This window comes from Gymnoscopelus microlampas (genome assembly GCF_963454915.1).
Source record: "Gymnoscopelus microlampas genome assembly, chromosome: 11".
NCBI lineage: Eukaryota > Metazoa > Chordata > Actinopteri > Myctophiformes > Myctophidae > Gymnoscopelus > Gymnoscopelus microlampas.
The window spans coordinates 35831433-35847776 of NC_139948.1; the positions used below are offsets into that span (position 1 = coordinate 35831433).

At 43.3% G+C, this 16344-nt stretch overlaps 1 protein-coding gene across 5 annotated transcripts in view; it reads right to left on the reverse strand.

Annotated features, from left to right (window-relative positions):
* Positions 1-16344, reverse strand: part of dock6 (dedicator of cytokinesis 6) — a 53020-nt gene that overhangs the window by 1999 nt on the left and 34677 nt on the right. For all 5 annotated transcript variants that reach the window (XM_084072231.1, XM_084072229.1, XM_084072232.1 and 2 more), the window contains 25 exons: positions 16138-16233; positions 15590-15730; positions 15192-15305; positions 14076-14246; positions 13126-13265; positions 12232-12401; positions 11618-11769; positions 10125-10307; positions 8891-9017; positions 8346-8430; positions 7796-7892; positions 7557-7691; positions 6681-6833; positions 5779-5937; positions 4937-5037; positions 4635-4827; positions 3508-3651; positions 2859-2990; positions 2695-2709; positions 1828-1953; positions 1625-1714; positions 1295-1531; positions 800-943; positions 552-658; positions 289-462 (listed from right to left, as the gene is read on the reverse strand). In XM_084072231.1, the coding sequence (XP_083928357.1) occupies positions 289-462; positions 552-658; positions 800-943; positions 1295-1531; positions 1625-1714; positions 1828-1953; positions 2695-2709; positions 2859-2990; positions 3508-3651; positions 4635-4827; positions 4937-5037; positions 5779-5937; positions 6681-6833; positions 7557-7691; positions 7796-7892; positions 8346-8430; positions 8891-9017; positions 10125-10307; positions 11618-11769; positions 12232-12401; positions 13126-13265; positions 14076-14246; positions 15192-15305; positions 15590-15730; positions 16138-16233 (3386 nt within the window). The remainder of the gene's footprint in view (positions 1-288; positions 463-551; positions 659-799; positions 944-1294; positions 1532-1624; positions 1715-1827; positions 1954-2694; positions 2710-2858; positions 2991-3507; positions 3652-4634; positions 4828-4936; positions 5038-5778; positions 5938-6680; positions 6834-7556; positions 7692-7795; positions 7893-8345; positions 8431-8890; positions 9018-10124; positions 10308-11617; positions 11770-12231; positions 12402-13125; positions 13266-14075; positions 14247-15191; positions 15306-15589; positions 15731-16137; positions 16234-16344) is intronic.

Sequence of the window (16344 nt, forward strand, 5' to 3'; positions counted from 1 at the left end):
CAATTGCACCAGGCAACTTTATAATTAATGTTCAACGTGGTTGTATAACATGTGTTCGGAGTGTTCGGACATTTAGCATCCATTCAATCTTTCATGTAGCAGGCCATTATCGTGGGTCCTGTTACTACAAGTCACATATGAAATACGAGTCTGGAACCTGGGGTACAATATGATTAGGTGTCATGTTGCTATTGTGCTTCACTTTTGTAAAGCAGCGCTCTGTGGAGGAGTGTGAGGTCATTTTGTGTACTGGTCTGCGTAGGCGGCATGTGCGGTGTCTCGAGTTACCGTTGTGTTTGTGCAGCGAGAGCCGGCAGGGTCCTGTACAGCTGGGGGATCTTGCGGTTGATGAGGGGACCCAGAGCTTCTTTCAGCTTATTGTAGTTCCTCTCCAGTTCCTTGTGGTATTCCTTCTGATCTGGACCAATCAGGGCTTTATTCTTCCTCAGGGCGTCCTCACACCTGCATGAGAAGAGCAGAGTAGACACAGGGAGTCAGGCTTTTGTTTTGATTGGTTCTGTGATGTCTGGGCCTCGACGGTGTGTCATCACCTCTTCGTGAAGTCCTTAAAGCAGAGGCGCAGTTTGTTGTGATGGCGGAACAGCTTGGGGTCATCAGGAATGTCGGAGAGGAAGACCTGCGCCACCTCAAGGGGGCCCTGTGAGGGAGAGTAATGGTTACATGTCTGCAGAGGAATGTCTGAAAGTCCTTATATCTCACTAACAAATATAAACCCTTTCATGCTGTACATGCTGTAAATGACCAGTTGCTCTGTCGCTCTAAATATAAAAAAAAGCACCTGGTTGACCGTTGTGCCCACAGAACCCTGCAACACCATCTGCAGCATCTTTGAGTCAGGAGGCTCCTGGGTGGTGGCAAAGGCCAACTCCTGAGTCTTCTTCTGCATGTCCTCAATGGCCACTTCCATGGGAACCAGAATGATCTGGACAGTCAAAACAACAAACAAGTCACCTACAAGAGTCTACTTTTGCGCTTATATGTGATTTACTCATAAAGATCACATTTACATTTGAGACATAAGCCGTCACAACACTAGGACATGCACACAAGCAGCAAGCCTGTACAGCACGACTTTGCCACTGAACACCCACTAAACTGCACACATAGTAACTTATTATCAATAGCTAAGTTTGGACAGGGAGGCCACGCTATTATTACACTTCTTGTTTGTCAAAGGAATCAGCTGTAGAATAACGAAACCAATAAACCAACCATGACATTGATTCGAACCAGGTTAATCCATTTATATTCCACACGCTCATCCATACAGTACCTCCTCTTTGTGGATGACGTTGATGCGTGTCTTGATGTAAGGGAATGCGTGTGAGGTCGTCAGTATGGACTTGCGTTTGTACTGCTCGTAAAGGTCGCCGTGGGCTCGGCCGTCCAACGTGAAGGGGGTGCAATACATGAAGGTACGCAGGTTGTAATTCTTGTCAAAGTAGGTGATTCTCTCCTTGAGCTCATAGGTGTCAAAGAAAGGCTCCACGTAGGTGATCTGGAGGTAGGCCTGAAATAAAGACAAACACATCAGTGCAAACACCTGGTCTGACAAATGGGTATTATACTCTGTGAGCATTCACTTTTTGTCTCTGGCTTGTACCTTATTGGGATCCATTTTGTTCTTATCCACATGGTTGGAGTCCTTTATAATTTCAACCACGTCCTCCCCAAACCGCTCTGAATAAAACTCCTGTATTAAAACCCCACCCCCAACAAACAAGAACAACAAATCAGTCATCTTTACAAATATTTAGCTCAACGCCACAAAGAAACCATTCAGACTTGTAGCTGCGGATTACGTGCCTCCAGCCTGTGGGAGATCTCCGCCAGCTTGGTGATTGATGGTTCCTTGTAGACAAACTCCTGCTCATCCAGGTCTCCAAAGCGACAGCCATAGAAGCCCACCCGGAAGTAAGTCCCAAACATTCTCTACACACTGAAGGGGAGATGAAAGGGAAGAGCAGATTGGAGGGTGTTGCAGAAAAACAAACAAACAACTAAAAAATGCTGATGACAAGAGATTAGCCGGGCCTTAAGACAGGAATAACAATCCATTTCAGAATGAGTATACCCTAAGTGGCTTAGGAAAGAACGATAGATTCATGACCATGAATTACCTAAAGAGAGCTAGAAATAAAATAAAAAACTTCCCCATAGAGCACATCAATATTCCATGTAATTCTCCAGTGTGACAGAGAAACCCAAATGAAAACATTCCTTCTCAATAGTGGCTCTGGAAAACAACATTGCATGTTTACTAACAGAAATATGACAATCCTGGGGGACAGTGTGAAAACATACTGTAAGGCAGAAATTGAGTGCTTTCTGCCTTTAGTTGACATGTTGCAACATTTAAAACCAGCTGAAACCACAATGATCCACGAGGAGGCTCAGGAAAATTGAATCCAGTTGCTCTTGTAACATGGGTTTCACCCAACTATGTGAAAGTGTGAGGGCCAGCCATTTGTCTGAATAAGTGCGGGGAGAAGCTTTATTGCAATTTCACTCACCAATAAAACATTATTCAAACGGACCAGGACCAGGGAAGAAGCCACAGGAAAGAAAAGGGAAAACATTAGGTTTAATACAAATGCCAACCAAGTAGTTGTAACTGTTGTAAAGTATATCTGATGAATATAAATATATTAAAGTGAAGGCTGACTTTCTCACCTCCCATCCTGAGCTCTAGAAGAGTTGAGAAAAACAAACAAAAAAAACAACAAAAACAAAGGCATGTGTGAGATTAAAATCTTTAATGTGTGAGATTATTTTCTAGATCAACAAAGAAAACCCAGTTCAGTGCTCCTGAGACCAGGATGGAACTGTGAACTTGCCTGGTTGTAGACTTTGTTGAAGGCCTCTTGCAGCTTGCCGTGGACAGTGGAAAGCTTTTTGAAGTCTCTGTTGGCCTCGTGGATGGGCAGCAGGATCTTGTACACTTCATTTATGGCCTCATACATGGCAGCCTGAAACATATGTTGGCACAGACATAAGCTATGTTTGTGGGCTGGCAGTGGCCTAAAGATAGGGAGGCAACCCAGAAAGCTGACACGGTTCTGGTTCCACCCCCAGATGATGGGATTGATAGTATTGTGCGCTGGTGAACGGTGGAATGTACATGTATGTGTGTACTGTGTATGTGTAGTGGATGTGTAGAAGTATAAAATAGGGCTTAAGTGGTTAATCAGACCTATACATTTATTAAAAATAAAAAAAATAAAAGTATGTGCTTCTCAATTATTTGATCAATCTGAAAAAACAAAAACATTGAATAATTGCTGAGAAAATAATCTATAGTTATAGCCCTGTGTGTGTGTGTGTGTGTGTGTGTGTGTGTGTGTGTGCGTGTGCGTGTGTGTGTGTGTGTGTATTTGTAAATGGCATGTGGCTGCTGTTCATGTATATAAAATGTTGTGTACAGTGCAAAGTGAAAATTAATAAACTCATTATCTGGTGTGTGAAACACACAACCATGTGCCGTACCATGTTAAAAGAGGCAGCAGCTTGCTCCAGGAGACCCACCAGGCCAGACTCACTGAAGTACTTCCCCGCACAGATACCCTCCTCCTCTGGCGACAGGATGTCGTCAGACACCGCGGACTCCTCCAGCACGTTAGATGAAACATTCTGAAGGTGGAAAAGGAGAGAAATGTCAAAACAAACTGTTTTGCGAGGCGTTGTGAGCTTGTAGTTCGGCTATATTCACAATTCCAAGTGCTTGTCAGGGTGGGGGGTCCCCAGTTCAAAAATTATTATTTTGGGGGGGTCATGGCCTGAAAAGTTTGCGAACCCTTGCACTACACTTCTCTAGGAATGGAGAACCTGAAATCAATTAACCACTTAAACCACATTAAACTTTGTTGACCGAGGTCCCCCAAAGCTCTGTACTTGGTCGCCATCCTTTTTTCCCTCTAAACAAAATCTCTTTCCCTGAAAATAGCAATCAACATGTTTCTAGATCTGCTATTTTTCGCTGAATGTTTGCCTGTTTTGCCAAATGTTCGTCTATTATGACATGCTCCAAATAGGGACGCTAGGGTTCATGTGGTTATGGATCAGACTAAACGAGAGCTGAGGAGCACTGCAACACACACACACACACACACACACACACACACACACACACACACACACACACACACACACACACACGCACACACGCCTGACAGGCTGCAGCACAGCCTTTTTGGGTATTGTTTTTTTTCTTTCTTTTTCCCTCATTGTTTATCCCTCAGGCTTGCTTTTTTTGTATGTTGGGTTTTGTTATCATAGTTTTGGGTGGGAGCTCACTGGTAGTCCAGTTATCGAGCTTTGTTTTGGTTTAGTGTAGTTTACCTTTGGTTTCGGTAGTTTATGGAGGAGAGCTGTGTTCAAACGGCCCTTTGCATGCCTGGCTCAGTAGCTTACTCGTTCTGTTTGGCTGGGATCTCCAACCCGTTTCGTTTGTTTTCTTTTGTACTTTTGAGTATGGCTTTCTTCTTAAAAACCTGTCTTTCCATCCTTTTACGTCTCAGTCTCTAGCAGAGACTTTAGTCATTTACAGAGGCCCTAACAGACATACAGCGAGACTCATTTATTGTGAGTTTAATCTAATATCAAACCCCGCTAACCTGGAAGGTGACACAGCCGATGGGCAGGTAGCGACAGTCCTCCAGCATGTTGAGGTACTCGGCCACTAGAGCAGCACTGTGGACCAGGCAGTGGGCCGCCTCGGCATGGTTCCCCCTCTCAGAGTGCTTTCCTGCCATATTCTGGAGCCACGTGAGACGGAGGTCCGGAGAGTTCTGGTAGCCCTTAGCGATCCTAAAAGAGATACAGAGAGAAAGATTGAACCACAACGAGACGAGACTTGCCAAGGCTGGACTTACATAATGAACGGATTGCAAGAGCACGTTGATGTGCATGTGGGTACCTGTACATCAGGTCAATGAGCATCTCTGGGTCTTGCTGATGCTCTTTCATCTTGACAGTGTCAGTTAGAATCATGTGCAGGTTGAAAACCAGATCTTGGACCTGCAAGTTAAGACAGCGACTCAACATCACCACCGCTACCTCATTGATTCTACCACTTACGGATGCTGTAAAAACTAGAATGACGACTGTTATTGTAGCCTATACCTGTTTCCTTAACACCTAAGGTCCTTAACCCATTAAGACCTGAGGCCGATTCTACAAATGCCTTCTAAATCAATAGTTCTCAAACTTGGACCCCAAAACACTTTCGAGATAAAAAAGAAAAAAAGAAAAATAGCAGATATATGGCTCGCAGTGCGACACAAAGTGACGCGCTGTGAGCTTGTAGATCTGCTATTTTTTAATAGCCAACGCTAAGATCTAAAATGACAGATTCTTTCCCGGTTTTAATGGGTTAAACTCATACAGATTAATGCCTTTATTCAGAGTGAAAAATCTATCTTGTTTCAAAAATACAATGCCACTTTATTGCTGCGTAATATTTGTGTTCTGTGTGGATGTACTCATGACACAAACAAGTAGTTTAACTTAATGCGAATTAATCGCACGAAATAAACGCTCCCAGTGTGTAAGGACCTTCATTCTTCTATCACGTGGTAGTAATAATAAAAAGCTCACAGCGTTTTCTCCGTCCTTGCACTTTGTAAGTTGCATAAGATCATCTGCTAAATGCCTATAGGACTTTTTTATACTTCACGTGTCCCACATCAAATATGATGCCCTTTTCAAAGTCTTGACGATTTCCAGAAAATTGCCATACATTGTAAATAGTTGCTGTACCTGCTCTGGGAAGGGCGTGTCCCTCAGTTCATGGTCCTCTTCAGCGTACGTCAAGATCGTTTTCAGAGAGTGACGGAGGTGCTCCTCGTTGAAGTTCTGAGACGTTCCCACCAGGGAGGACAGAGACATGGTGACCTGCATCTTCACCCTCGCAAAGTTCTGGGCCCAAGAAGATGAAGGTGTTGCACAAAAATCACAGAGTACATCATCATATAAACAGAAATGTACTCCAGGTTTGATGATGTATCCTGCAAGTGTGTAGTCTGTAGATAAATTGCTGTCTCGTCTTTCATGGTTATGCAAAATAATCAAAAATGCAAAGCTAAAGACCCACTTAAAAAGGCAGTCACTGCACTTCAACCTCTTGAAAAGATGAGAGTGTGATCCTCTCACTATAGGACAATAGTATGAGAATGGGGTTAACACTGGAGCACACTGATGGACTTCAGTCACAGGGGGTGACGGGTTGGCATTGACTTACCGTAATAGTTAATTTGTGCTCTAGCAAATGTCTAAAATAGTCGATCTACAAGATCACAATGTGTTGCAGATGCAACACGTTGTGCGATTGTAGATCGGCTATTTTAGCAGAGGGACACTGTTGTAGGACAAAGTATAAATTGGGCTTAAGGAGGCCCACCACAGAGTTAAAGTTTGCTGGTTTGATTCCAGCTGGAAACTGGTGACGGGAGGGTGGATGTACAGTACATACTGGTGACCACTTTGCCAGAGTGCCCTTGAGCAACTCCCTGCGACTGACCCAGTGTTCTGACCTCTCTGATGTACGTAAGCACGTGTTCGCTCACAATGAAGAGACATTCTCATCAACCCGTTTTTCTACAGCCATCTATTTTTCATCAGTCTGCTCCAGCGCTTCCCCCTTTTCAACTGAACAGACTTACGTTTCCGATCTCAAAGTTCTGCCTCATGAGCAGATAGAGCGAGGCGGAGGCGTGGCTTCGGACAGGGGCCACGCTGCTGCTGCAGTGACGCAGCAGACGCAGACACAGGTCAGCACACAGCTCAGTGTCTTCTTCAAACAGCATCTCTGGAAACTACACACACACACACACACACGACACATTAGAGACTTCAAATATACTGTTACTTTTCAGGATCCAAATTCAAAAACAGCACATCTACAAGCTCAAAAACTGTGTGACTTTTGTGTGACGCTGTAATATGATCAATTAGGGCATTAATGTACGAAAGAAAAACACAAAGAGTTAACTCATTGAGTGCCATTGACGTGTTTCACGTGTTTTACCGCAATGGCGCAACGTGCCAATGACGAGTTTGACGTGTTTTTGAGAAAAAAACTAAAAAAATAATGTTCAGAACCCAAGATATCAATATCTGAAGATTTGCTGCTCCATTCACTCCTTGTTTAACTTATTACTGAAAAAGGCTATCTCGGCTCCTAAGCACTTTTTTTTTACTATGAATTTTTGGCCCAGACATGCTATTTTCAACATCAGACAATTAATGTCAACAAGGTCGTGATGACCTCATTGACATTTGTGAAACCACACAGTGCAACCCTCAGTGATTAGCACCCATCAGGGGATCGATTATACTGGAGATAAAAATTCTGTGACAACTTGAAAATCTAAGATAAATTGAAAAATCTCTGGCCCTGGGACCACATAGCCAGAAATAATTCTGGCACTCAATGAGTTAGAATATGGAGACAGGAGGTTTCTGCTCGACAGCATCGATATATATATATATATCATTTCATTTATATACTGTAATGTCAAAATGAACCAATAAATCACCTTGTAGACCAGAGCCCTCTGAGTGGTGAAACAGTGCTGTAGGAAGAGGGCGCTCTGGTTCCCTGCCATGCTGTGGAGGAGAACCCTCAGCACACCGCCCAGGACGCTCTCCTTCAGCTCTGACGCTACCACCGTCTGAACAAAACAACTATTATTTATATTCACTTAACTATATTCACTTAACACTTTAACTGTGTGCCATCTGAATCAATGTCAAGGTTTGAGCTCTGTGTTTTTACCGTGACTATGATCTCCAGTGTATCCAGCACTATCAGAGAGGCCTCGGTAGCTAGGTTCCCGTCCACCACAGATTCCTGCTCCATCTCAGCCTTAGTCCTGTTAAATAATTAGGTCCTGTTCACCATCTAGCATTACCAGCATCACACATCATATTAACGCAGCATGCAGTATGTTTAATACAGTCAAAAAGTGAGACTAGGGCTCCAATTAAGAGCTTGTTTTCATAATTGATAAATCCGTCTGTGTGATTCATTTTTAGACCACTATAACGGTACACTAAGGTAATGAAGTACAAGACATCTTGAAATTGCTAAATACATTTACCTAAGAGTCCATAATATTTAACAAAGACATTTGAATTGTTGTATTAGCGTGCTGCATTGCCAAATATATTATTCTACTCCTAAAATTGTAATCCAATTAACGGTTTCAGCCCTAAGTGAGACAAAAGAAAAAAGTTTTAATTAAATTTTTCATATCATATCCCTTGTGAGATACAGTTTAAATGTCCCATTTGACTTCAGTTAGCTTCACATGTAAATGACCCACTTATCAACTCTGTCTGTGTTCTGTCTCCAGTGAGTAACGTTCTTCCTCCATCTAACGTTCTCCTGGCTTCCGTAGGGACTCCGCTCTGGAAGAGAATGAACGCACAGAATTACACAACACAGGCATTTACCAACACACAGGCTTGGATGTGAGTGTCACGCCTGATTCATACTTGGTTTTGGTTTCGCATCGTGTCGAGCAACAATCGGGATTTTTTTTTATTTAGGGTCTGTGCCAGCCCCGATCTGACTTGGACGTTACAGGGAGTGGACAGCTCTCACATGCACACATACTTGTGTGTGTGACGGTGTGTACTTGTATACTATACTTGTGAGGACCAAATGTCCCCACAAGCATAGTAGAATTTAAAAAATACAGTCCTCACAAGAGAAATAGTTTGTTTTATGCTTACGGTTTATTTTAGAGCTTACAATTAGGAAAAGGTTGGGGTTAGGATTAGGCATTTAAAAGGTTAGGTTGTTAAAGGTTAGGGTGTTATTCCTGATTTGCCTACCGGTGTGTGAGTGCGTGCGTATGCTAGTCACCTCTGCTGCGGCGCACCATCTCCTGTCGGGCTCCAATGGTTCCCAGTATAGCCTCCTCTAGTCGGGCCTTCATGTCCTGAGACTTCTTGAATGTCAGGCTGTTGATCCTCTCCAGAGTCTTCTTGCCCTGCAACCACCGCCGTTGCCAAGAATGTACATCAATGACAGTAGACAAACAGACACACACAGCACTGGATCGAGGCACTTTGCATTCAAAGTGGGGTCCGGGGACCTCCAGGGGTCCTTGAAGGGGTTCCAGGGGGTCCCCAGCAAAATGTGTTAATGTAGCATCAAAATCAGTTGAACCACATTAACCCTATTTTATACTTCCGCTACTTTTGGAAAATATTGAAATACATTTTGGAATTATTTACATTTATAACTCCCTGGCACAAAATATTTTTGAATGGGGGTCCGTGGACAAATACAGATCGATATGGGCATCCTTGACATAAAAATGTGTGCGAACCACTGGTGGAGTGGGCTAGGAATGCAATACTATATTTAAATTGCAGTCTAGTTTTAAAAAGGTACTATAAAAAGGGGAACAAAAGCAAAGGCCAATCTGGTGAGTTTGCTGCCCTCTCAAGGTTCAGAAACTTTAGGAAGGGCTGACCTGTACACTGTGATGTAACACAACAACAGAGCTGCAGTTAATACAATTAATATGTGTGTGTGTGTGTGTGTGTGTGTGTGTGTTGGATTTAGGTGTGCCAATGTGCAAGCATGGATAATACTGTAGACTACTGTCAATGCCTGCACATTGGCACACCCAAGTGTAACACACCCAACCACTATAAATCTTATTAGCTGCAGCTGTGTTGCATACGTTGAACCAGTGTCAGTGTGGATGGTTATACCATTCTGTAGTTTTCACGTTTTAGAGGCTAGAAACCAGTTGGCCTGGGGGTTTCGTTACTCTTTAATAACAGTAAAAAGTACAATTAAATATATATACAAGTAACTGTAGTGTGTTCTGTGCCAAGTGAAAGTATTCCAAACTAAAGCAGAGGATAATAAACAATTGGGCATTGCAGTGAGAATCAGTGGTAAAGGTCCTTGTGGCTCTAGTAAGTAATAACAGCTGAGTACACAGTAAATTCCTAAGTGTTAATTCGTCAATTTGTAACTCTGAGTCTCTGACAGTGTGCAAATGTAACCAAATGGACCCTTCCGGGTCCATTTGGTTACATTTATACACTCTCAGAGCTAAACTAACTCGTTCACAGCGTACCTTGTACTCAAAGCAGGAGACACAGAGGTGCAGCAGCTCCAGCAGACGGTTGATTTGCAGCACAGACAGGTCAGACACCCAGCGCTCCAGGAGAGCGGCGTCCACATTCTTCAGCACCCAGAGGAAACACACCAGCAGAGTCCTGCTGCACTCTGCAGACAGCGAGCTGCACTGACGCCCAGGCTGATGATGGACACACACACACACATTGTTATTACTATACTTGTGAGGACGTCAACATCAAGACACACTCCACCCAAAATCGTTTTGTGTGGAGTGTGTGTGTTCGAGACTAAATGGGTTAAAAAGTATAAAAAAAGGTTGAGGCCTTATAGGGCATAATTAGTCTAATATTGCATTTTGCCATAGTGATACATGGGTGACCGAGATGTGTTTTATTATTATTTCTGCATGTTGATTCCAGGGACGTGGCATATTAGCATATTCATGAGGGGTTGTTCCTGCAGGCATGGCATAATGGCATAATTAATAGATCCTAGAATTGTTAATGGGGGGCACAGACAGAGCCACGTTCAAGGTACTATAAAACTCCTTTGTAGATGTTTTTTTGGGTGAGGAAAATACTTGACAGGGGCATTATTGATCAAACATTTATATTTCTGACTTTAAGGATCGCATTGGAAATAGAAATCGCATCTATAAGATCGTAATTTTCAAATAGCCGAAGTATGAAATGGCGTTAACGTGGTTAAAATTTGATGCTATATTAACAAGATTAGCTGGGGACCGTCTGGGACCCCCGGGCGTCCCCAGACCCCACTTTGAGAACTAGGGATATGTAAAAGTGACCAAAATGAAAATCGATTACTATAATTCTATTCTTACAGACCAATCGACCACGCCACCTTTTTTTTTTACTGGGATTTCTTTGGGTGAAATTGTTCTGGGGATTTTCATCAAATGACTCAAATGTTACAATAACAGCATTGCATTGGCCTATAAACTGATTTTCAGAAATTAACAACGACAGTAGCATGTACATTTTTTACATTATTGTAACTAAACTATTAAAGACGTGGTGAAATAAACAATATAGCCTTTGCAACAGAACTTTAAAAAAATACATTTAAATATATATATTTTTTTAATATTCGATTTTTATCCTACAAACGACTATTCGACTATTCGAATAGTCAGACTCATCCCTATTGAGAACCACTGCCAGTGGCACAAAATGGTTGGTTTTGTCATAGAAGAATAAATGGAGGAACGGAGGGCCATCTACAGGCACAGTGAAGAAAATGTGCATCAGGAAATGAGGGAAGAATGCAAATTCAAAGAGAATGTGTGTGTGTGTGTGTGTGTGTGTGTGTGTGTGTGTGTGTGTGTGTGTGTGTGTGTGTGTGGGGGTGGAGGCAGAGAGATAGCACTGTCCTCCCACGCGGCAGACAGACAGAGGCTGATCTCCGGCCCGTCAGTCTGTGGTGCCCCCGGAGGAGCGAACCCCCCTGACCCCTGCCGCCATCACTCACCACTGTAGGCAGGGCAAACGGGTTGGCTTTAGCGTGCGGCAGCGGGGAGCCGGCGATCGCCATGGCAACAGACTGACTGATGGTGTTGCCGTTGTCTGGGTCGCCGTCGTCGACGTAGGCGGAGACATGGCGGACCCGGGCGGACGCGGGGTCTGCCGAGGAAAGGCACGTGCGATAAAACATGACACCACACCGTGAAGCATACAATCGTCGCTGTCAGGGCAGAAACCTTGCATTTCCATAATTAGATTCAACGAATTCAATTAACTTTGTCATACCATTATGTCGCACAAACGTAGTGAAAATCTACAAGTTCACAACGTGACGTGATGCAAGGTGTTGTGAGATTGTAGATCAGCTATTTTAGCTTTTCCTGAAACACTTTGCGAGTGAAAGTGTAAGTGGTCAAGTCCTTCCTTGGGTTTTATAAATATTTAACCACGGAAGAGCTTGTGACCAAATAATAACTACATTGGATCCATTGGAACACGGGTTATTTTTTCCCCACTTACTGAAAAGTAGCAGTTTTGGACATACAAGGTTTCTGCCCAATAGTGACAACATGACAAACAAAAAAAAACAACATTGAAAGGAAAACCGATTTATCTCCTAACCGGTGAAGTCGTGGAGCTGGGGCAGGCTGTCCATGGTGATGGGGATGAGTGGCAGGTATAGCTGGGCGATGTGGGCTCTGACCTGGGGGTCGGTGTAGCGGGGATCAGCGTCATGGCTGCACAGCAAGGAGTGGACCGCACTGATGGCCTTCTTATGAAGGAAGAACACTCTGTGGGATAGGAATACCACTACGTTATGTTATGTTCTCTACCAGTGGTTCTCAAACCTTTTCATGTCAAGGACCCCCAAAATGATATGTATGTGGCTCCGTTTTGTGCTAGGGATTTTTTAAATAGCATAACTACAAGCTCATAGCGCGGCACTCGGTGCTATGCTTGTATATCTGCTATTTTTGAATAGCCAATAGCCAAATATGGTTAAAGTGGTTAAAATGATTGTGACGCTATATTAACTAATTTTGCTGGGGACCCCCTGGTACCCCCCCAAGGACCCCTGGGGGTCCCCGGACTCCACTTTGAGAACCAATGCTCCACATGTTTAGAAATGATATGTACCATCTGTGTGTGTGTGTGTGTGTGTGTGTGTGTGTGTGTTTGTATTACTATACTTGTGAGCGCCAAATGTCCCCACAAGTATATTAGAATTTGACAAATAGACATTGTGAGGACAATCTTCTTGGTCCTCACAAGAGAAATGGTTGTTTTATGGATAAAAAGGATCTTTTAAGTTATGCTTAAAATTAGGAAAAGATTCAAGTTTGGGTCAGGGTTAGAGATTAGATATTTAGAGGTTAGGGGTTGGGGTCTAGATCTGCTATTATTCGGCTACTTTAGCTATTTTGATGTCCTCACAAGTATAGCAATACAAACGTGTGTGTGTCAGTGTGTGTGTGTGTGTGTGTGTGCGTGTGCGTGTATTTAATAAGAGCGCACCCCTCTCCATCAGGCTCCAGAATGAGAGAGAGCTCGGTGAGCAGCAGGCCAGACAGGAAGTGCTGCTGGCGGAAAGGAACAGAGAGCTCAAACATGCTGGCCACGCCCTGGTCTTGAACCATGCTGGAAAACGCTGAACTCTGAGGACACAGTAACAAACAAGAGGAATGATGAAGACGACGATGATGTCATCATCATCATCATGAGGGGAGAATAACTTCTCTCATGAGAAAAGAATAAGTGTCCACGGTCGAAAAAGTGAGCACTTGTATAACAGGCTAAATATAATCTTAAAAACAGATGGTTGAAAGTTGGGGAGGATTTGGCAAGGAAATGAATAGGCAGGAAAAGAACATCACATCATCACGGCTACCTCGCCCAGCTTGTGGAGATATTGTTTCACCAAGGACATAAAGAACCAAACGCATCCCCTCCATAACAAAAGATCGAAACACGAAAATCAACCTATACGGTTTCAAAATAACAATAATAACAGTAAAACATGAAAATTCTAACCGATATGAACTGCTCTGTTTCCTGAATGCCAAACACGAGCTGAAAAGTCCAGTAGTTGCTAAACGATAGTGAGAAATGATCTTCTGCGCATCTTTCTCTCCAACCTGCTATCGAAGGTTAACCACTTAAATCCTACTATGTTACATTTTAGACTTCTTGGTCCCCTCCTTTTTTTCCTTCTACACCAAAGAATGTGCAGAAAATAGCTTTGCGACGTGTTGTGAGCTTTGTAGATCAACTACATTCGCCAAATGTTGACTGAATGTTTCCAGAATAGGGAAGCTAGGGTTCAAGTGATTGAGGCAGTTAGCCTGTATGCTCACTACTAGATACCAGAGAGCGGATGTGTCCAAGGGTTTTAGCTGGTCTCCTGGCAACACGAGAGCATTCGGAATTGGATGAGAGCGTCAGTGGAAATGTATTTTATTTTGTACCTGTGAGGTGGTGGAGGACGTAGAAGGGGAGGGGGAGGCTGGTGGGCTGAGGGTGGAGCAGGGCAGGTTGAGGGTGACATAGTGCTCATGGCTGCTAACTATACGGGTGAAATCCATCCTCAGGGCACTCAGAGAGCTGGGGTTCTGGGCTGTGTGCAGCATTTTGGCAATCTGAGAACAAACAGGCAGAGTTATGATGATGATATTCAGTATGGATGTGCATTGGCTATTTTAATTTGCATGCTGAAGTTGAGTACCGTTTCCTTCGAATAAAACTTCTGACGAAGGCAACATTCATTACTGTCAGGCAGAAACCTTGTATCTCGATAATGTCCATACTCCATACTTCATCGTTTAATGACTGCCCTGTTTTATACTTTGTTAAATGACAGTGTTGCACACAAGTATTGAAAATAAGCGATCTACAAGCTCACAACATGTCACGTCACATGTAGATCAGCTATTTTCTAAAATTCTTTGCCTATAATGACATGCCCAAAATAGGGAATTATGGATGTTGAGGGGTTAATTCTGTCTGGGTTTCACACATATTTAACCAGACACGTATTAATAAGAGCTTGGGTCAAATAATAGCTACATCAACTGGAAAAGAGATTATTTTGTCCATTTGCAGGGGAAAAAATGGATATACAAGGTTTCCGCCTGACAGCGAACATATGTTTAAGAAAGTAGGTAGCTGATATATTGCACTTTTACCTTAGCGCTAGGTATGCTCTTAGTTGCTTGTTTGAGAAGAGAATGCACTTAAGACTTCTGGTGATTAGTAGTTTTCTTGCCTACCTTTGTTGAATGCACTTATTGTAAGTCGCTTTGGATAAAAGCGTCTGCTAAATGACTGTAATGTAATGTAATATGTAGGAGTAATGGGAGTTAGTAGAGTTAACTCTGACAGTATACACATGGAACCAAATGGACCACAGACTTGTAAGGGTCAATTTAGACCCCCCTAAAAGGAACCCAGAGAGTCCCTGGAATCCACTTTGAGAACCACTGGAGTAGAGGAATGTGTCTGTGTCTGTGTCTGTGTGTCTGTGTGTGTGTGTGTGTGTGTGTGTGTGTGTGTGTGTGTGTGTGTGTGCGCGCGCGCGCGTGCACCTGTTTGTAGTAGGTGCGGATGAGGTTGAACACAAAGCCCCGGTCCATGAGAGACAGCAGGTCGTTCAGGAAGAAGGCCAGACTGCTGTTCAATCTCTCCACAAGCTCCACATCCTGACAAGCAGACCGAGATTGAAGTTAATGATGCTAATGGTGCATCAACAATAGAGCAACATTAGCATGTGATCGGGTGCTGCTGACCAGCATTCCCTAAAAGCCTTGGATAACTTGCTTCTTTGCTGACAAAATCTGGCAACCGCCGTCTTATCTCTGGAACACTGGCTTAGCAACTTTTGTTGGTTACTCAGCTCATTGAAAACAAAAAGGCACTTCCAAGTGAACAATCCACTTCTTAATTTGCTCGTGTAGCGGCATGGTGTTTGCTATGGGTTCTGTACCTTATGGCATCGACTGGCAATATCTGCACTTATGGCACAGACGAGAGCAGCAATGTCGTCCACAAAGCGGTCCGGGAAGCGCTGACGTCTTGGTACGTCCAGCCTATTGGACAGGAATAAGTGATGGGCCATGCTCTTTGTCTGGAACAGAGGAAACAAAAAAAAACATATTAGATGCTTTATGAAATCTGAACTCTTTCTGTACTCATATACAAGATGTAGCAATAAACAATCTTGAATTATAGTCACCATTGTAAATCTTTTCTCAATTTTTACAGGAAAATACTAATAACACAAACAATACATACACTCCCTCACTGTAGCCCTCCTATCAATCCCACTTTCACAGTACTATATTTTCTTCTTTTGTTTCATCTTTTTGGTACATCATAGCCGCTCACATACAAATAATACATTCCATTATGCCTCTTCTAACTCTAATTCCGAAACAATCAAGATCAATGCACTTTTGGCTCCATCTTGTGAGGAAACTCCAGATGTTCCCGTGTGTCAAGTATGTAAGGTTGATCGAGTGGTACGGTACTGACCATGAGCTGGAAGAAGAACCAGGCCTGCTGCAGGGCGGCCTCCCTCACTGTACTGGTGCTGACCACCCACTGGAGTGCCAGTTCCTCGTGGAGCAGCTACACAAAGATCAGCACAACCCCACACACCCGGGAGAAACGCACACAAACTATGTTCACTTTTTAGTTTACACCAGGACAACAACTTGTGGTAGACTAGACTCTGAAAAA